Source organism: Hylobates moloch, unplaced genomic scaffold (assembly GCF_009828535.3).
Source record: "Hylobates moloch isolate HMO894 unplaced genomic scaffold, HMol_V3 SCAFFOLD_11, whole genome shotgun sequence".
NCBI lineage: Eukaryota > Metazoa > Chordata > Mammalia > Primates > Hylobatidae > Hylobates > Hylobates moloch.
In genome coordinates, this window is record NW_026652286.1 from 43,419,166 (window position 1) to 43,440,131 (window position 20,966).

A 20,966-nucleotide genomic window follows, 5' to 3' on the forward strand; every position below is an offset into this window, starting at 1 on the left:
AATAGCCAACCATAATCCATTAGAAACACTGCAAGCATAAGGTGACTTTTACAAGCTCTCTTGGAAATTTGCTGTAGAAATAATCATTTTCAGGTTTAAGCCCAAACATCTAGGTCTGCCTGTTTATACATGACCTTTTAAGCATTTAGGTCACAAAGCATCTACTTTAGAGAATAGAAGTATAAGAAGACAAGCACGGCATCTCTTAACTTGTTCAGAATGCCTTCTGTGGCATCACACATAGATGGGCTCTTCCTAAGCCTGACTTAAGATGACCAAAAAAGAGAAAGCTCACGTGAATCAAGTTGCTATTACCAACAAGTACCTATCTCTCACCTGATTAGTCTCCACTCGTTTCATGAAGAGATCTGGAATCCAAAGAGCAAAGAAAAGATCTCTGGCACGCTGCTCTTCCTTTCCTGTGTTCTTCTTTAAATCAAGGAATTCAAAGATGTCTAAATGCCAAGGCTCCAGGTAAATAGCAAATGCCCCAGGACGCTAGTGGTAAATAAATCATAATTCTCTTCAGAATAAAAATGAAACAAAGAAACATCATGTCTCCCAAAGCACTTTTATAGTATCTCCTTTGATCTTCACTACGATGAATTAAATAACATAAATAAAAGTATTATAAAAGTGTAAGTTTTCCATATATAATTGTAAAAGTAATATTTTACAATTATATGAGTAAAAATGAACGAATAATATAAACAAAATGTGAAACAAGATTAACTTTTCTAAAGTGACATGATGAACTACAGATGGAGCCTCCTCTTCAGCAACAGCCCAGCTCTCTTTACACCACATGACATGTACATAAAGCCCAAAGGAAGCTGCTTTGACAGTATAAGCCATGCTCTTATTGAAGGTCAAAAAGTTGATCTGTCTTATCAAGGTCCCCAAAGTCCATCAGAGAGAAATTCATAGACTAACAAGCGATTAGTGTGCCTATAGTCACAAAAGGCAGACTCTAGTCGCAAACCATCCTGTTGACAAAATAAGGTAAACAACCCAGTTCTCTCAACTTTACTGTTTCTTCTATCAATTAGGGAGAGTTTTTGTTTGTTTGTTCTGTTTTGTTTGAGACAAGGTCTAGCTCTATTGCCCAGGTTGGAGTGCAGTGGTATAATCTCGGCTCACTGCAACCTCCTGCCTACCGGGCTCAAGCCATCCTCCCTCCTCAGCCTCCAGAGAAGCTGAAACTACAGGCGTTCGCCACCACATCCGGTTAATTTTTGTATTTTTTGTGAAGATGGGGTTGCGTCATGTTGCCCAGGGTGGTCTTGAACTCGTGAGCTTACGCAATCAGCCCACCTCATCCTCCCAAAGTGCTGGGATTACTGGCGGGAGCCACTGCATCCAGCCAATTAGGGAGAGTTTTGTTATTCCAGTTTGTTTTTGTTTTTGTTTCAAGAACAACCTAGGCCAGGTGCAGTGGCTAACACCCGTAATCCCAACACTTTGGGAGGCCAAGGCAGGTAGATTGCTTGAGCCTAGGAGTTTGAGATCAGCCCAGGCAAGAAAGTGAGACCCCCCGTCTCTACAAAAAATATAAAAATTAGCTGGGTGTGGTGGCACAGGCCTATAGTCTGAGCTACATGGGAGGGCTGAGGCAGAAGGATCGCTTAAGTCCAGGAGGTCAAGGCTACAGTGAGCCAAGGTCGCACCACTGCACTCCAGCCTGGGTGATAAGAGAGAGACAAAAAAAAAAAAACGAAACAAAAACCTAGAGCACATGTTACAACCCCATTTCAAGTAACAAATTTACATGAGTTACAACTTGAGAAATTCTTTGCAAACAAACTATCATGTAAGAAAGCTGAATAGATAGATCAGTGGCTGTCTAGAGTCAGGGATAAAGTATGTGTGGGTAGGGGTGACAGGGGTGACTGAATGAATATAAAGGTATATGAGGGAGAAAAGATTTTGGGGCAATGGAAATGTTCTACCTCTTTATCAATGTGGTGATTACACAAGTGTATACATTTGTCAAAACCCATCAAACTGTACATTTAAAGTATATGCATATTAAAATAATTATACCTCCTCAAATTGATTTTACAAGTAAAAAAAAGTAATTAGAAACTACACATAAATGAACCATCTTAAGTGTATATGACTAAATCACCTTTAGTTCTGATTTCCAGTACTTTCAAGTCATGGAGCATACCTTGTTCCCACCTTGATCCACATATCGAGCTGTGTTGTTATATACTCTCAGCATCGGTACAAGGCCATTGGAATTGCCATTAGTCTAAAAGAGAGACCATGATAGAAAAGACAGAGGGCACTCAGCAAAGAAAAGAACAAAATGGCCCCATTCTTTTATCAAAAAAGATGCCTAATTTCTAGGTAGCAACCTATGAAGTTTTACCTGCTCTCCATCTCTACTTCTGCTTTGGAAAAATGCCCAAATAAAATCAACAAAATGTTGAATAAATTACAATTATGTACTAAGTTACCTCATGGCATTTCTAATTTATAATGAGATGTAACAATTACAAGCCAAAGGGATCCAAAATCAAGGTAGCTAAGTTTAAACTCTACATCTTCTAAAGGTCATTATATAAAGATACACTTTGGGTAGAGTAAAAAAGAATATAAACACTACTACAATGCCTTTTTCCCAAAAGAAATCAAGGCAATTTACAATAAGAATTACATGCAATAGCTATATCAGGGCAATACATAAGGTAAAAGGAGATTCTCAGCAATAAGTGGACTCTAGAATGATGTTAAGAAAATAGAGACTCCTATGACTAGAAGATAACTTCATCAAATTCTTTAACCCTTCTGATCCCAACACAAGCCTTTAAACAGTCTAGAAAGATAAGTGAGCAACAGCTCACTCTACCACTGTGTCAAGTGCTGTATATATCACAGCACCTCCAAAACACAACATAATGGAATAATTTCCTTCTGGAACTTTATTCTACAGGGTTAGATATTTTCTTCACCTTACAGAAAAGGAAACAAACTCAGACATAAAATAACTAACTCTAGGCCACATTACTAGTTAAGTAGTGGAGCTAGGATTTAAATCCAGGTCTAACTCAAAACTGTTATCTTGACTCCCAATGAATAGTAAACTAACAAAGGGCTGAAGTTTACATCATAATGTGTCAATGCATAAATCTTGAATCCTGGCTCTACCACATATTAAGTGATTGATCTCAGAAAGTAACAACTTTCTAAGTCTCCATTTCCTCACTTGTAAAATTAGACAATGGTACCTTTATTCACAAGGTTATTTTAAGGAATAAAATTCCCACTCATGATTATGAGTCTATAATCATAGCTACCTCATAGGGCTGTAGTAAGGGTCAAATGAGTACTTCATGTAAAACATTTATAACAAACTTAACATACAGTAAGCAATCAATAAATGATAACTGCTCTTATTACTGCTAAAATAAGCCAGAATTCTAAAACCTGAGCTAAAAAGGATTCTAGAGATTATCTAGTCAAATCTAAATGTCTAATAACATAGATGAAAATGAAGCCAGAAGTAAAATGACTCACTCCAAGTCACATAGCCATTTAGTAATTTAACAGAGACCCAGGACTCCCAAAAAATAGCATATGCCCTCTCAACCATAAATCTGGTTGCTTTTAGACTTGAATCCCCCTTTAAAAGTCAAATGGAAGAAACCTACCCCAGCAATGTAGCTGCCAGTAGCCCGAATACAACTCACGGCAACACCAATTCCTCCAGCAGACTTAGAAATCAATGCACATTGCTTTAGAGTGTCATAAATGCCTTCAATGCTGTCATCTTTCATACTCAGAAGAAAACAGCTACAGGGGAAAAAAATGTCTCAACTTAGAGCAAGGAAATGAAGAAGAGTCATAAAAATGATTACTCAACACGAAGACACTAAGGCAAAAAAAAAAAAAAAAAAGAAGAATTGAAGTTTAGAAAGTTCCTAAGTGTTTTTCAAAGAAGAAAACCCACTTTACTGTACATGACACAATAAAACATATCGAAATATTATTTTAAAATCATCTTGCTGCCTCCTCTAGATAGTAAGTAAATAAGCCTAGGAGGAAGTCTTATAATAAGTCTAAAATATTAGCTTACATTTTCACCAGACTGCAAACATGCCATTTTCACATTTTCTCATGCATATTCATAAACATACATCACCGCCTTTTCAGGTTGTTAGTAAGGCAAGAAAAACAAACATTTATGAAAATAATCTATCCAATTGTCAACCAATTCTTTGATATGTCTATCAAAATTATAGCTCCTTTACAGTCTTTTTAAAGACAACCCCTTTACCTCCACTTTGGATCTCAACCTGCTCCCCACCTCAGGAACCTTACTCTATCAATAATCTCTTCACTGCCTTGAATATTCAATCATGCAAATGGATTCTATCTATTGACTAGGTGTTTATATAAATATTCAGACATTCAGAAAAATATAGAGAATGATGTAACAAATACTCTGTCTTGCCACCTACCTCAAAAAATGAGACACCACAAATATACCCTCATTGCAATCCTCTAACATTTTCAAGCATTTCCATTATGACATTTTTACATGTTATACACTTAGAATTTTTCTGGCTGCATATCTGTTTATCATTCTGCAACTTGTTCTAATTCAATATTGTTTTACAGAATTAATCCTTTTGATACATGTAAACAAACTTTATTTTCATTGCTATAAGGTATTCTATTGTATAAATATATCAATACATTTGTCCCATGTGCCTGTTGATGAACATCTGGATTATTTCCAATTCATTTGCAATTCCAAACAATGCTGCTATAAAAATTCTTGAACACATCACCTTGTGTTTATCTCTAAGCATTTCTGTACAATATGAACCTAGGAGAGGAACTGCTGGGTCAAAAGATATACACACGTTTCACTTAACTAAAGATTCTCCAAAGTGGATGGACGAATCTATTTCTAGCAATGTATGAGGTTTCCTTGTGCTCCACATTCTTGTCAATGCTTGGAATTGTCAGCCTTTTCATTTTTATCAAATATATATATATATAAAATTTTAATTTTCCTATTGCACAGTTTAACATCTCAGATGTTTATTAGCCAATCAAGTTTTTTCTTCCATGCATTATTTGTTTATAGCCCTTGCCCATGTTTCTATTTGGCTTTCTGTTTTTCTTTTTTTTTTTTTTTTTTGAGACAGGGTCTAACTCTGTTACCCAGGCAGGCGTGCAGTGGCATGATCATAGCTCACAGAAGCTTTGACCTCCTGGGCTCGAGCGATCCTCCCGCCTCAGCCTTTCAAGTAGCTAGAACTACAGGTGTGCACCACCACGCCTGGCTAATTTTCTACTTTTGTAGAGACAGGCTCTCACTATGTTGCCCAGGCTGGTTTCAAATTCCTGCCCTCAAGCCAGCCTTTGCTTTGGCCTTCCAGAGTGTTGGAATTACAGGCAGGAGCCACTGCACCTGGCCTTGTTTTTCTTATAATCTCTCAATAGTTAACATGTTGCAAATATCTTCTCCCAGTCTGAAACTTGTTTTTTTGGGTGGTTGTTGTTGTTGTTGTTGTTTTTGAGATGGAGTCTCACTCTTTTGCCCAGGCTGCAGTACAGTGGCATGATCTTGGCTCACTGCAAGCTCCGTCTCCCTCCTGAGTAGCTCGGATTATGGGCATATGCCATCATGCCTGGCTAATAGTTGTATTTTTAGTAAAGACAGAGTTTCGCCATGTTGGCCAGGCTGGTCTCAAACTCCTGACCTCTCAGGTAATCCACCCGCCTTGGCCTCTCGAAGTGTGAAACTTGTTATTTGACTTGTTTTTGGTTCACAGAAGTTTCTAATTGTAATGTAGTCAATTTTTCCAATGTTTTGCTCTATGGTGTTTTGCTCTGAGGTCATATTATATATTCTCCTATCGAGATATAAGTGGAAGTAGGGCCAGGCGCAGTGGCTCACACCTGTAATCCCAGCACTTTGGGAGGCTGAGGCGTGTGGATCACCTGAGGTCAGGAGTTCGAGACCAGCCTGGCCAACATGGAGAAACCCCATCTCTACTAAAAATACAAAAATTAGCTGGGTGTGGGGGCGCGTGCTGTAATCCAAGCTACTCAGGAGGCTGAGGCAGGTGAATTGCTTGAACCCGGGAGGCAGAGGTTGCAGTAAGCCAAAATCGTGCCACTGCACTCCAGCCTGGGTGACGAGAGTGAAACTCCATCTTAGAAAAAAAAGGTAAGTGGAGGTATTAAGAGTCACAATGGCTGCAACTCACTTTTTTTTTTTTTTTTGGAGTGCTCCCTCCAGAAGTTTTGAGGGAGAATCTGTTCCTTGCTTTGTCCAGCTTTTAGTGGCTAATTGCTCTCCTTTGTGGCCACGTGACTCCAATTTCTCCCTCCATCTTTACATCACTTTTTCCCCTTCTGTGAGTCATCATCTCCCTCAGCCTCTCTCTTACAAGGATACTTTTGATTGGATTAAGGGCCCACTCACATAATTCAAGATAATCTCTCCATGTCAAAATCCTTATCATACCTACAAAGACCACTTTCCTTATCAGGTAACGTTTACAGGTTCCAGGAATTTGGACCTGACATTTTTGGGCAGTCTTTTGCTCTTTCACATGAATTGTAGAATCAGTATGTTGAGATTTTGACTAGAATTACTTTGAATCTATACTTTAACTTGGAAAAAACTGACATTTTTATAAAATTGAATCTATTCCATTTATTTATTATTTAATGTCCTTTAATCATGTTTTAGAGAAATTTCTAAAAAACTTAAAAAACTGGGCATGGTAGCTCATGCCTATAATCCCAACACTTTGGGAGGCCAAGGAAGACGGATCACTCGAGGTCAGGAGTTTGAGATCTGCCTGGCCAACATGGTGAAACCCCACCTGTATTAAAAATATAAAAATTAGCTGGGTGTGGTGGCGCACACCTGTAATCCCAACTATTTGTAACGCTGAGGCAGGAGAATCACTTAGACCTGGGAGGTGCAGGCTGCAGTGAGCCAAGATCATGCCACTGCACTCCAGCCTGGGCAACAGAGTGAGACTCTGTCTTAAAAACAAACAAAAAAGTCAACGATGGACTATACATACGACAGTGGTCATCCAGTAATCTAACGTTAATTTATTATTGAAGAAAATATTTTTAAAATAAATTAATGTGCATAATGTTTGTACAGTCTAGGCCTTCATTTTTTTTTTTTTTTTTTTTTTTTTTTTTTTTTGTATTTTTAGTAGAGACAGGGTTTCACCGTGTTAGCCAGGATGGTCTCGATCTCCTGATCTTGTGATCCACCCACCTCAGCCTCCCAAAGTGCTGGGATTACAGGCGTGAGCCACTGCACGCAGCCTTTTTTTTTTTTTAAGATAGAGTTTCGCTCCTGTTGCCCAGGCTGGAGTGTAGTGGTGCGATGTTGGCTCACTGCAACCTCCGCCTTCCAGGTTCAAGCAATTCTCCTGCCTCAGCCTCCCAGGTAGCGGATTACAGGCGCCTGCCACCATACCCAGCTAATTTTTGTATTTTTAGTAGAGACAGGGTTTCACCATGTGGCCCTGTTGGTCTTGAACTCCTGACCTCGTGATCCACCTGCCTCGGCCTCCCAAAGTGCTGAGATTACAGGCGTGGACCACTGCGCCCAGCCAGGCCTTCACATTCATTCACCACTCACTCACTAACTCACCCAAAGCAATTTTCAGTCCTACAAGCTCTATTCATGATAACTGTCCTATACAGATGTATCATTTTTTATCTTTTTTTTTTTTTATCTTTTCTTTTGGAGACGGAGTCTCGCTCTGTTGCCCAGGCTGGAGTGCAGTGGCGTGATCTTGGCTCACTGCAACCTCTGCCTCCAGGGTTCAAGCAATTCTCCTGCCTCAGCCTAAGTCGCTGGGACTACAGGTGCACACTGCTATGCCTGGCTAATTTTTTTATATCTATATTTTTAGTAGAGACAGGGTTTCACCATGTTGCCCAGGCTGGTTTCAAACTCCTGAGCTCAGGCAATCCACCCGCCTCAGCCTCTCAACATGCTAGGATTACAGGCGTGAGCCACCGCGCCTGGCCCATTTTTTATCTTTTATAGGGTACTTTTACTGTGATATGTTTGGATACACAAATACTTACCATGGTAATACAAAGGCCTACAGTATTCAGTACAGTAACATGCTACACAGGTTTGTAGCCTATGAGCAGCAACAGGCCATGCCATATATCCTATGTGTGTAGTAGGCTATACCATCTAGGCTTACATAATTACACTGTATAATGTTTGCACAAGGAAATCACCTTACAACACATTTCTCAGAATATATCCCCATCGTTACGTAATGCATGGCTGTAGGTTAAGACTTAATTTTCTAACAGCTAAAGTACAGAAACGTAAGTGATTGATGTATACTGAACTTATATCCAGATATTTTGCTGAAATCTTTTATTTCTAATAATGTGTCTGCAGATGCTCTTGAGTTTCCTATGTAAAAATCATTTCTTCAAATCATTACAGTTTTGTTCCCTGATTTCCAATCTTTTCTTTTTCTTATTTTACAATGCTGGCTCAGGCCTCCACTACCATGCTGAAAAAAGAGATGATACATCTAGGTTTTTATTGGATATCTTTTGCCAAATTAGGAAGTTATTTTCTATATCAATTTTGCTAAAGTGTTTATTATAAAAGAGCATTAAACTGCATAAAATGTTAATGCAATGAATTACATTAATGTATTTTTTGATGTTACCATGTTCTTGAATTCCTGAAACAAACCAACTTGATAATGGCATATTTTTTTTTTTAATGTATTACCAGACTGTTAGTGTTCCTTTTCTCAACAAACGGCATCATCATTAATCCTGTTACTTACTGTATCCATAAATGCAAGAACCATTCTTGACCCATATTCTGTCAATTTGACCGCCTAAATATCTTTTATATATACTTTTGTCTTAATCAAGGTATCACTCTGTTGCCCAGGCTAGAGTGCAGTGGCATAATCATGGCTCACGGCAGCCTTGAACTTCTGACCTCAAGTGATCTTCCCACCTCAGCCTTCCAAAGTGTTGGAATTACAGATGTGAGCCACCATGCCTGGCCCTAAATATCTTTTGATCTATCTGCTTCTGTCAATTTCTACTTTCACCTCCCTAATCTAGACTACCACAATTTCTTATATAAACTGCTATAAGAGTCCCCTAACTAGTTCTTGGCACTTACTTTCTTTTTAAAACAACCTTATTGAAATATAATTCACACCAGGCATGGTGGCTCATGCCTATAATCCCAGCACTTTGGGAGGCCAAGGCGGGTGGATCACCTGAGGTCAGGAGTTCAAGACCAGCCTGACCAACATGGTGAAACCCCATCTCTACTAAAAATACAAAAATTAGCTGGGTGTGGTGGCAGGCACCTGTAATCCCAGCTACTCGGGAGGCTGAGGCAGGAGAACTGCTTGTACCCAGGAGGCACAGGTTGCAGTGAGCCGAGATCGCGACACTGTACTCCAGCCTGGGTGACAGAGTGAGACTTTGTCTCAAAAAAAAAAAAAAAAAAAAAAAAAGAAATATAATTCACAAATAATACACTTCCCCATTTAAAGTGTACTACTCAATGGCTTTTAATATACTCACAGAGTTGTGTAACCATCACAATCCAATCAATTTTAGAACATTTTTGTTATAAGCATTTGCCTTTCCTCCAATTCATTTACCACATTACAGTCAGAGATCTTTCCAGAATCTAAATCTCATTTAATCAGAGCAGGCAGCTATTAAAAGTTCATTAAATTATCTTTTATGTGATGAACTGCCCAGTTTCTTCAGGTCAAGGTTTATTTCCCTACTCAAAACACACACCTAGAAAGTTGTGGGTGTACTCAAAACACCTACCTAGAAAGTTGTGGGCGGTTGGTACCAGCATTGAAGAGAGTGGGCGAAGCATGAGTAAACCACCTCTCAGAAAGAAGATTATATGTTTCGATTGCTGCATCAATGTCTTCTTTGTGGATCCCAACAGATACTCTCATCAACATATGTTGTGGTCTTTCAGCCACTATAGACAAAAGAGGAGTTTTCACACGATGAGACGTCAGAAAAAGTAGGTTGAGATACGTATTTGAATTTTAGAAAAGGATACCAAAAGGAAACTAGAAAAACTTTATACTAATAAACAGGACAATTATCCACAAACTAAACCTAATGTCCAAAATGTTATCTAGAGTCTAAGTAGGAATATTAAGACTTATAGCTCAAAGCTATACATTCAATATAATGAGTAGAAAATGTAACACACAAACATGTTCATTTCTCACCTTTTCCATTGATCTTCAACAAATAAGACCGCTCTAGCGTCTAGAAAGAGAGAAACAACAAAAAATTTTCAGAGCACCGTTTTTAAAGACGCAGTGGATATATCATCCACAATAAGGCAATCTCTTTAAATCTTCGCTGTTTCTATAAAATTTCAAATGAAAAGAATAGCACATTTACTCTTCCTAGCTTCATCTGGAACATTATCATTGGCACTTTTTTTTTTTTTTTTTTTGAGACGAAGTCTCACTCTGTCGCCCAGGCTGGAGTGCAGTGGCGCGATCTCGGCTCACTGCAAACTCTGCCTCCCGGGTTCACGCCATTCTCCTGCCTCAGGCTCCCGAGTAGCTGGGACTACAGGTGCCGGCCACCACGCCCAGCTAATTTTTTTTTTCTATTTTTAATAGAGACGGGGTTTCGCCATGTTAGGCAGAATTATCATTGGCACTTTTTAAAAAAAAAAACTTTTGAAAACGTTTTGTAGAGACATGGTCTCCCTGTGTTGCCCAGGCTGGTCTCGAACTCCTAAGCTCAAGGAATCCTCCCATTTCAGCCTCCTCACTGGCACTTTTGTTTCGGCAGAGACTGCATGAAAATGTCTGGAAAAAGCCAGCTCTATACACATTAACAGCAGAAGTTGTAGCATTCATCATCATCATCATCAACTTCACAACAGCTAACACTTAAAAAGTGCCTGTAACAGACTAGGCACTGATCTAAGCAACATATACACTCATTACACTCATTTAATCCCCTGAAGACTCCTCATGGGGATTAAATGAGCAACATATACATCAGGGATTCCTCAGGGGATTAAATGAGTGTATATGTTGTTTAGAGCAGTGCCTAGTCTGTTATAGGCACCTTTTTTTTTTTTTGAGACAGAGTCTCACTCTGTCACCCAGGCTGGAGTGCAGTGCCACAATCTTGGCTCACTGCAACCTCCGTCTCCTGAGTATAAGCAGTTCTCCTGCCTCAGCCCCCCAAGTAGCTGGAATTACAGGCATGCACCACCATGCCCAGCTAATTTTTGTATTTTTTAGTAGAGAGGCATTTCGCCGCGTGGCCCAGGCTGGTCTCGAACTCCTGACCTCGGGTGATCAGCCCACCTCGGCCTCCTAAAGTGCTAGGATTACAGACATAAGCCACCACACCCAGCCTGTTATAGGCACTTTAAATTGAAATTTTAACTAAACTGGCCGCAGTGGCTCATGCCTGTAATCCCAGGACTTTGGGAGGCCAAGGTGGGTGGATCACCTGAGGTCAGGAGTTCAAGACCAGACTGGCCAACATGGCGAAACTCCGTCTCTACTAAAAATACAAACATTAGCTGGGCGTGGTGGTGCATGCCTGTAGTCCCAGTCACTCAGGAGGCTGAGGCAGGAGAACTGCTTATACTCAGGAGACGGAAGTTGCAGTGAGCCAAGATCGCGCCACTGTACTCCAGCCCGGTCGACACAGTGAGACACAGTCTCAAAAAAAAAATTTTTTTTTAATTAAATTTGTTGTTGTAATTTTATATTCTCCCCATTCTAAAAAGGAGGAAACAAGCACAGAGAGATTAAATAACTTGCTGATAAGAAATAGAGCAGAGACTGGAATTCAGGTGGACACTGACATTCATGTTCTCAGTCACTACACTACACTATACTGCCTATCAACGCAAAAATACTTAGAATGTTATGAAATACTTATGGTAATTTATCTGCATAACTCCTCAGGTCATCCAGAATAATATGTGGAAAATTCAAAAATTGCAAATAGATAAGCTACCTTTGCCTTAATTCAAACTGCCGTTACCTTAACCCCACTAATTCCCCACATCCACCTCAACTCCAAACAACTTATGGCCGTGATAACTGTCACTAAAACATAAACAAAATCCTGTATTTCATGATTTAAGTACAAATCCCCACATACTTGAAACCCATTATTTACCTTAAAGCCAAAGTAATTGTAAGAGAAATCTCGGTCATAGATAATAGCAGAATTCAGGCGCTGATAGGGGTGAAAAAGAACCCATAATTAAATTAAAATAATTACTTATTTTCACAAAATCTGTTATCTCTCAGCCCTGACTCCAGAACTAAAATCAACACAGGATACAATGAAATAACACTAAGTATTATTACGGTAGAATAGAAGTCCATCTAACATTCTAAAAAAAAGAAACAATACATATAAATTAAGTATCCTAATTAGGTTTAAAAACATGTATATGAAAACACTAGAAGATAATACATAAATATATGTTGTGAGATTAAATGTGATTTTCCAAGCTTTTACTATTATGTTTATAGTATGTTTTGAAAGGGGAAAAAAACATGAGCATAATTGGGACTATATTATCATCCTTAAACATGTTTTTAGATTGGCTATTAATCCAAAAGTATTGGTACCACATATTTACTAATATATATATATATTTATTTTAAAAGCTAGCCTACCTCAAACTGCATATAACAGTATATATAAGGCTGGGCGCGGTGGCTCACGCTTGTAATCCCAGCACTTTGGGAGGCCGAGGCAGGCAGATCACGAGGTCAGGAGATCGAGACCACGGTGAAACCCCATCTCTACTAAAAAATACAAAAAAAATTAGCCGGGCGTGGTGGCGGGCGCCTGTAGTCCCAGCTATACAGAGAGGCTGAGGCAGGAGAATGGCGTGAACCCGGGAGGCGGAGCTTGCAGTGAGCCAAGATTGCACCACTGCACTCCAGCCTGGGCGACAGAGCGAGACTCCGTCTCAAAAAAAAAAAAAAAAAAAAAAACCAGGATATATAATAAACAATGACAGGAAGCAGGCTTACGTTAATTCTGAGGCTCTTCAAAATCTATGGTCCTTTAACAAGTTTCCAACAAACAACTATTGTAACAGTAAGATTTTATAGCATAACTGGTCATTATTACAGAGTTTTTGTAGGCTACAAAGCCATTCAGAGGAAAATAAAAGCAATAACGTACAAATAATAATTTTGGATAGAAAAAAAAGGAGCCAGGTTTTCAAAATACTAACAGTGTTTCTACATAATGATCCATATCTAAGGACTAGAAAAACCTATACGAAAGCTTGCTTTCCTTTTCTTTTAAAATTTTAAGGTCATCTTTGTTGCCTTCATACTGGGCAGGTATGGACCCAGTATGAATATTAGAGAACTGAAATACTTGACTATCAATAGGTATATTTTTAGACACAGGTTTTGCTGCTGCTGCTGCTGTGTTTTTGTCTTCAACTTGTCTTCAAGATTACACAAATTAACAACACACAAACAACTCAGTTTTCTCCTAGTCTCTTTAACATCAGATACATGTTTAGAGAGACAGTCAATTAATCATTCTTTTTTTTTTTTTTTTTTTTTTTTCTTTTTGAGACTGAGTCTTGCTCTGTTGCCCAGGCTGGAGTGCAGTGGCCCAATCTCGGCTCACTGCAAGCTCCGCCTCCTGGGTTCACGCCATTCTCTTGCCTCAGCCTCCCGAGTAGCTGGGACTACAGGCGCCAGCCACCACGCCCAGCTAGTTTTTTGTATTTTTGGTAGAGACGGGGTTTCACCGTGTTAGCCAGGATGGTCTGGATCTCCTGACCTCGTGATCCACCCGCCTCGGCCTCCCAAAGTGCTGGGATTACAGGCGTCAGCCACCGTGCCCGGCCTAATCACTGTATTACCTAAAGTTAAAACTGGTCTCTAATCTGTCCAGATATACATGGTAAATAAATCCTGTGTGTAAAAGGGCTGGCTAGGCTACATCTTTTCCCTTCTGTCCTCTGGCATCTAGTTAAGAAACAGGTTCAAACACAAGTGGATAATTTTTAAGTTGCTGAGCATGAGCTTGTAAAATTTTACCTGAGCAAACTTTTTGGCAGTCAGTTTGGCAATGCCTATGAAAATTTTGAATTCACATACACATGGGCTCAGTAATTCTACTGAAGGGATTTATCTTACAGATATATTCATCTATGAGCAAAACACCTACCATACAAGAATATTCACTGCAGTGAAAAGACAAAAAACAAATAATGATCACTAAAGGAATTCTTACACATACATACAGTGACAATATATCTACAAAATGGAACATTATACAACTGTTATAAAAAATGGATAAATTCATAAAGCCTGATATAAAACAAACAAGATATACTTACAAGTGAAAAAAGTATCAATGAAAACAGTATGCACAGTACAGTACCCCTAAAAGAAAAATATGTAGGTACACACATACACATGTATGCACACACATGTACATACAAAATAGCTCTGGAAAAATACATTTTAAAATGATAAAGTTGTTTCTAGAGAGGAAAATCAGGAATCAGGGCAGGAAACAGAATTAGTATTTACCTGTATCTTTTGTAGTGTTTAAATTTTCTAAAATGTGTGCATTATTAAAAAAGACTCTCAAAAAATTTCCACCAGAAAAGTGTTATACATACATCTTTATTGGCCAGAACAATATCCAACGTTGACTTGGCCACCATGGGAGAGTGTTTGCCATTATGCGGATTTATGTAGTTATAGAGGTCTTCCATCACATCTAAAAAATATAACAAAAAATGAAAAGATATCAAGACCACTTAACAGCTAATTCAATCTTTAGGTAATAGTTGAAAACAGTGGTTCCCAACCCTTTTTGTTATCTCAACCCAACTCAATGCCTAGCATATAAAGTGCTCAATAAACACATATATGTTGAAGAAATATGTAATGCCTCATTTAAGGAAACAATCTTCTAGAGTTAAAGTGATTATAAGCTCTGGTAGTTTAAAATAGATTCCTGGGCCGGGCGCGGTGGCTCACACCTGTAATCCCAGCACTTTGGGAGGCCGAGGTGGGTGGATCACGAGGTCAGGAGATTGAGACCATCCTGGCTAACACAGTGAAACTGTCTCTACTAAAAATACAAAAAATTAGCTGGGCGTGGTGATGGGCGCCTGTAGTCCCAACTACTTGGGAGGCTGAGGCAGGAGAATCACTTGAACCCGGGAGGCGGAGGTTGCAGTGAGCCCAAATCACACCATTGCACTCCAGCCTAGGCGATAAGAGCAAAACTTTATCTCAAAAAAAAAAAAAAAAAATTTAAAAAGAGAGAATAAAAAACTTAAAAAACAAAGATCCATCAACCTTTTTATGCAGCAGATAGGCAGCATGGAGAAATAGGAAATTGTAGTCTGCTCTTTCCCACTAATTTACATATTTGCTATTTATTTATTTACTTATGAGACGGAGTCTCACTCTGTTGCCCAGGCAGGAGTGCAGTGGCACAGTCTCAGTTCACTGCAACCTCCGCCTCCCGGGTTCAAGCAATTCTCTTGCCTCAGCCTCCCGACTAGCTGGGATTACAGGCCCCCACCACCACGCCCAGCTAATTTTTTGTATTTTTAGTAGAGACAGGGTTTCACCATGTTGGCCAGGCTGGTCTCAAACTTCTGACCTCAGCGATCCACCTGTCTCGGCCTCCCAAAGCACTGGGATTACAGGCGTGAGCCACTGCACCCGGTCTATTTTATAATTTTAGATTTTTCTTAAAACGTAGAGATGGGGTTTCACCACATTGCCCAGGCTGGTTTCAAACTCCTGGACTCAAGCGATTTGCCTGCCTTGGCCTCCCAAATTGCTGGGATTCGAGGTGTAAGCCACCCCATCTAGCCATATTTGCTTCTTTAAACAGTCAAGATTTATTTCTAGTACCCTTATTACTTTTCTGAGAGTACTAAATTTTTACTTTTCACCCCAGACTTACCACTGAACACTTTCTTTGTTTCTTTGTGCAAGTTAGAGACAGCGATCCTGGCTGCCAGGATAGCATAGTCAGGGTGCTTAGTAGTCAAGGTTGCAGCTGTTTCAGCAGCCAAAGTATCTAGTTCCACTGTGGTGACCCCACTGTACAAGCCTTGGATTACTTTCATGGTGATCTGAGCCTACAAAAATAAAACCAAGAATTACTTGAGCTTTCCCAAGAAACAATAGCTTCCTTAAAAGAGTAATTAAGAAAACCATCATGGCCAGGTGTGGTAGTACATGCCTATAGTCCCAGCTACTCAGCGGCTGAGGTGAGGGGATCACTTAAGCTTAGCAGTTCATGACCCTATTAAAAAAAAAAAAAAAAAGCCAGACATTGTGGCTCACACCCAGAATCACAGCACTTTGGGAAGCCAATGTGGGAGAATGGCTTGAGTCCAGGAGTTCGAGACCAGCCTGGGCAAGCTAGGAAGACCCCCCCCTCCACCACCCCACCCCCCATCTCCACAAATAATAAAAAAATTAGCTGGGTGTGGTGGTACACACCTGTGATCCCAGCTACTCGGAAAGCTGAGGCTGCAATGAGCTGTGATTATGCCACTGCACTCCAGCCTGGGTGACAGAGTGAGACCCTGTCTCAAAAAAAAAAAAAAGGAAAGAAAAAAGAAAACAATCAAATTAGCATCACAATAAAAACGACAGGTTGGCACTTTGGGAGGCCGAGGCGGGCGGATCACGAGGTCAGGAGGTCGAGACCACGGTGAAACCCCGTCTCTACTAAAAATACAAAAAATTAGCCGGGCACGGTGGCGGGCGTCTGTAGCCCCAGCTACTCAGAGAGGCTGAGGCAGGAGAATGGTGTGAACCCGGGAGGCGGAGCTTGCAGTGAGCCGAGATTGTGCCACTGCACTCCAGCCTGGGCGACAGAGCGAGACTCCGTCTCAAAAAAAACGACAGGTTGGGCACAGTGGCTCACACCTGTAATCCCAACACTTTGGGAGGCCAAGGTAGGAGGCTCGCTTGAGCCCAGGAGTTTGGGACAAACCCGAGCAATATAATGAGACCCCATCCCTACTAAAAATAAAAAAATTAGCCAGTCATGGTGGTAAGTGCCCGTGGTTGCAGCTACAGGGTAAGCTGAGGTGGGAGGATTGCTTGTGCTGAGGAAGTCAAGACTGCACTGAGCTACCTATGATCATGGCACTGCATTCCAGCCTGGGCAACACAGTGAGACCCGGTCTCAAACAAAGAATAAGACAACTTACTTCTCTGAAAATTTATCTTTCAGAATGGTGGGCAGTGGGAAACTTAGTAATGAGAATGCATAACCCAGCAGAACTATCAGAAAATGTATACTACATATAAAATGAAGGTGTCATTAAAAAAAATCTAAGTATAGCCTTTAAATCGATTAGTCTCACAGGGAAATAGCTGAAAACATACTAATGATTCTATATTTCCCTATTTTTCATTCAAATTCTCCCAACGGACTGATTCTATATGAGGGTTTCCCCATTTTTCATTCAGATCCTCCCTAAGTGATCAGGGCTCCAGCTCCACACTTACTTTTCCCAAATTCCATATAAGGATAAGTACAGAAAAGCAAATGAATCAAACTTTAATCAGGCCAATTAAAGGAGACAAAAGTATAAATCAGGTTTCGGGCTGAGTCATGATAATTTAATGACAAATTTCTTTAGCACTTCACAAATTACAAAGTGCAACCTCCACCCCCGAGGTTCAAATGATTCTCAACCAAAGTTGATAAGTAATTATCAACTTTGATAATCTCTGACATTTCACAATCACTTTGTGAGATGATTATTACTATACCTATTTTACATGAAGAACCTGAGGCTCAGGTTACTGGGACTTGCCCAAGGTTATATTATTATACAAGTCTTCTGGCCCCAATCCCATTAAACCTCACTGCATTTCACTGTTTTCAAGGCCACATTATAAGTTCCAGTTTTTAAGACAGGTAATGCACAAGGTATTAGCATATATTTTTAAGAAAAACAAATTCTAAGTTGTGAGTGGTCTGTTTATTGAATCTTTAAGAAACCGCTTAATCCAACAGAAAATAAATGTATTTCCCAGCTGAACAATGCGTACCCCCCTCAAAAAAAGACACATACGTGTGTAACTATTTTAACAGTCTGCAATCTATTCTAATTATAATATAGCTAAGCCCAAGTTGCTCCTGAACACTTTCTTCCCAGATCCAGCAGATAAGGTATGTTCAGTATAAGAGCAGTGAAGTCTTCTAAATAGTTTCTAGAGCAATATGGCAAACAATTAGAACTCAGAATGAAATACCATCTGTGTGCTAACTGTGCCAGATCTAACAGCATACAGTTTTTCTTTTTTTCTTTTTGAGACAGGGTCTCATTCTGTGGCCTGTGCTGGAGTAGTACAGTGGCACAATCTCAGCTCACAGCAACCTCAACCTCCAGGGCTCAAGCGATCCTCCCACTACCAAGTAGCTGGGACTACTGGTATGCACCACCACACCCAACTAATTTTTTTTTTTTTTTTTTTTTTTTTTGTAGAAACAGGGTTGAGGGCAGGCACAGTGTGGCTCACACCTGTAATCCCAGCACTTTGGGAGGCCAAGGCAGGCAGATTACTTGAGGTCAGGAGTTCAAGACCAGCCTGGCCAACATGGCAAAACCCTGTCTCTACTAAAAATACAAAAAATATATATATATATATAGCGTGGTGTCACATGCCTGTAATCCCAGCTGAGGCACAAGAATCATTTGAACCCCAGGGGTGGAGGCTGCAGTGGGCCAAGATTGCGCCACTGCACCTGGGCAGTTTCACCATGTTGCCCAGGCTGGTCTCAAACTCCTGAGCCCAAGCAATCCGCCTACCTCAGTCTCCCTAAGTGCTGGTATTACAGATGTGCACCAGCAGTTTTTCAACAGAATCTACCCTAGGAAGTTTGAGGATGCTGCAACACTCCTGTGCTCTAAAATGTACTACTGCATGAGGCAATAGAACATATAGGAGTCAAGAGACCTAGGTGCTTCTCCCTACACTCCCACTAACTTAAGTCACTCCTCTCTCTCTTTGGAACTTTCTTATCTATAAACCAAGGATGAAATGGGATGGACTCTTAGGTTCATTCCAACTCTAACATTCTACTATTCTAATTATTGCCTAAGTCCTCGATATAAAAGAGAATTTACAATAAACATATTTTCAAGATACATAAAATCATTTTCTCTTGACCAAATTTACTTTGGTCAAGTGGCTAATTAGATACATGTCAAGCACTGAGGATATCACAAGAATAAGATACACAGCCCATCCTCAATTCTAGGGGAGGAGAAAGATCTATAATTAATTTCCATACTATATGATTAAAGCTATGAGATGAGCACAGGTTTTACAGCAGTACAGATAAGATACCTAAATAAGGAGATGGAAATATGGGTGGATTTGAAAAAAAAGAGTTCTTAGAGATTCTCATTTAAGGAAGATCATTTTAGAAGTCAGGTGGAAGATGAGTTTGAAGAGGGTAAGATTAGAGGAAGTCCAGGACACTGCAGAGACCACAGAAAACAGTCCAGATAACTGATGATGAGAGTCTAGAATATAGGAGTTATAAAGGATAAGGAGAAAAGCAGAGCAACTCGTTTACGAACAGTTTGTTCTTGACTTAAATGTTTTCCATGAAATCTACTTTATATTACTTAAATCTTTTTACATAAACAACAGAAAACAAATTTTAAACCAGTCCCTACCTAAATAACAACAATTCCAAAACAAGCTTTACTCTAGGCTTTCCTTTTTTTTTTTTTTGAGAGGGAGTCTCGCTCTGTCGCCCAGGCTGGAGTGCGATGGCACAATCTCAGCTCACTGCAACCTCTGCCTCCCAGGTTCAAGTGATTCTCCTGCCTCAGCCTCCCAAGTAGCTGGGATTACAGGCGCCCGCCACCAGGCCCGGCTAATTTTTGCATTTTTAGTAGAGACGGGGTTTCACCATGTTGGCCAGGCTGGTCTTGAACTCCTGACCTCAGGTGATCCGCCCACCTCAGCCTCCCAAAGTGCTGGGATTACAGGCGTGAGCCGCCGTGCCTGGCCTAGGCTTTTCCACTAATGAATAAAACAATTTACTCAAGGAAATATCTGATATTAAATGTTAATATCAAATTTTCCTCTTTACTCACATTCATGGTTCTCTGAAAAGTGAGAACTCACAGGACAGAACCAAAATTAAGGAAAAAAAAAAAATGTTTTAAGCAATGAATCCAAATTTTATATCGAAGGGCATAGCCAGAATACCAAAGTATATCAGGTGAGTGAAGGTCCAGGGATAAGAGACAAATGGAAAGAAACACATGAAACAAGGAACCCAACATAAAAACCATATTTACTTACAGGATCAACAAAATCCATATTGAGTCCATAACAAAGCTTCTGGATTCGAGATGTAATTTTGTCAAACATGACTCGCTCTTGGCGGCCATCTAAAGAATCAAATCACATTAGCAATTATTAAATTCATGTTAGCAATTATTAAGACTACAGTGTCAAAGAATCAAATGTAATTAACATGTAAATTGACCAACATGAAATGCTATTTCACAGAAAAGATTCCGGCCCCCTCAAAAGATTCATGAAGAGATTGTCTTCTCTGATGTCACCTTCAAAGAGTATGAATTCTATACAGACAGACATTTACAGATAACTTCTTAAATTTTTCCCCCTATCCCACATGGCAGCCAAAATTACCCTTTAAAAGTTAAACTCAGAATCTTATCATTACCTCCTTCAAAACTCCTAATAGTAGTGGCTTATGATCTCCAGAATGAAAGTCAAAATCGTTAAAACAATCCACAGGCCGGGCCTGGTGGCTCACGCCTGTAATCCCAGCACTTTGGGAGGCCAAGGGAGGTGGATCACCTGAGGTCAGGAGTTTGAGATCAGCCTGACCAATATGGTGAAATGCCG

General features: G+C 39.9%; 1 protein-coding gene across 2 annotated transcripts in view; it reads right to left on the reverse strand.

Moving 5' to 3' along the window:
* Positions 1-20,966, reverse strand: part of RRM1 (ribonucleotide reductase catalytic subunit M1) — a 45,071-nt gene that overhangs the window by 17,336 nt on the left and 6,769 nt on the right. The window contains exons 2-10 of one of the 2 annotated variants that reach the window (XM_032166812.2): positions 20,394-20,482; positions 16,006-16,183; positions 14,699-14,799; positions 12,205-12,264; positions 10,269-10,308; positions 9,847-10,009; positions 3,657-3,798; positions 2,171-2,254; positions 337-498 (exon numbers count right to left, since the gene is read on the reverse strand). In XM_032166812.2, coding sequence (XP_032022703.1) covers positions 337-498; positions 2,171-2,254; positions 3,657-3,798; positions 9,847-10,009; positions 10,269-10,308; positions 12,205-12,264; positions 14,699-14,799; positions 16,006-16,183; positions 20,394-20,482 — 1,019 coding nt within the window. Of the gene's footprint in view, positions 1-336; positions 499-2,170; positions 2,255-3,656; positions 3,799-9,813; positions 9,823-9,846; positions 10,010-10,268; positions 10,309-12,204; positions 12,265-14,698; positions 14,800-16,005; positions 16,184-20,393; positions 20,483-20,966 lie in introns of those variants that run through there. The other variant, XM_058446938.1, reaches the window with a different exon arrangement.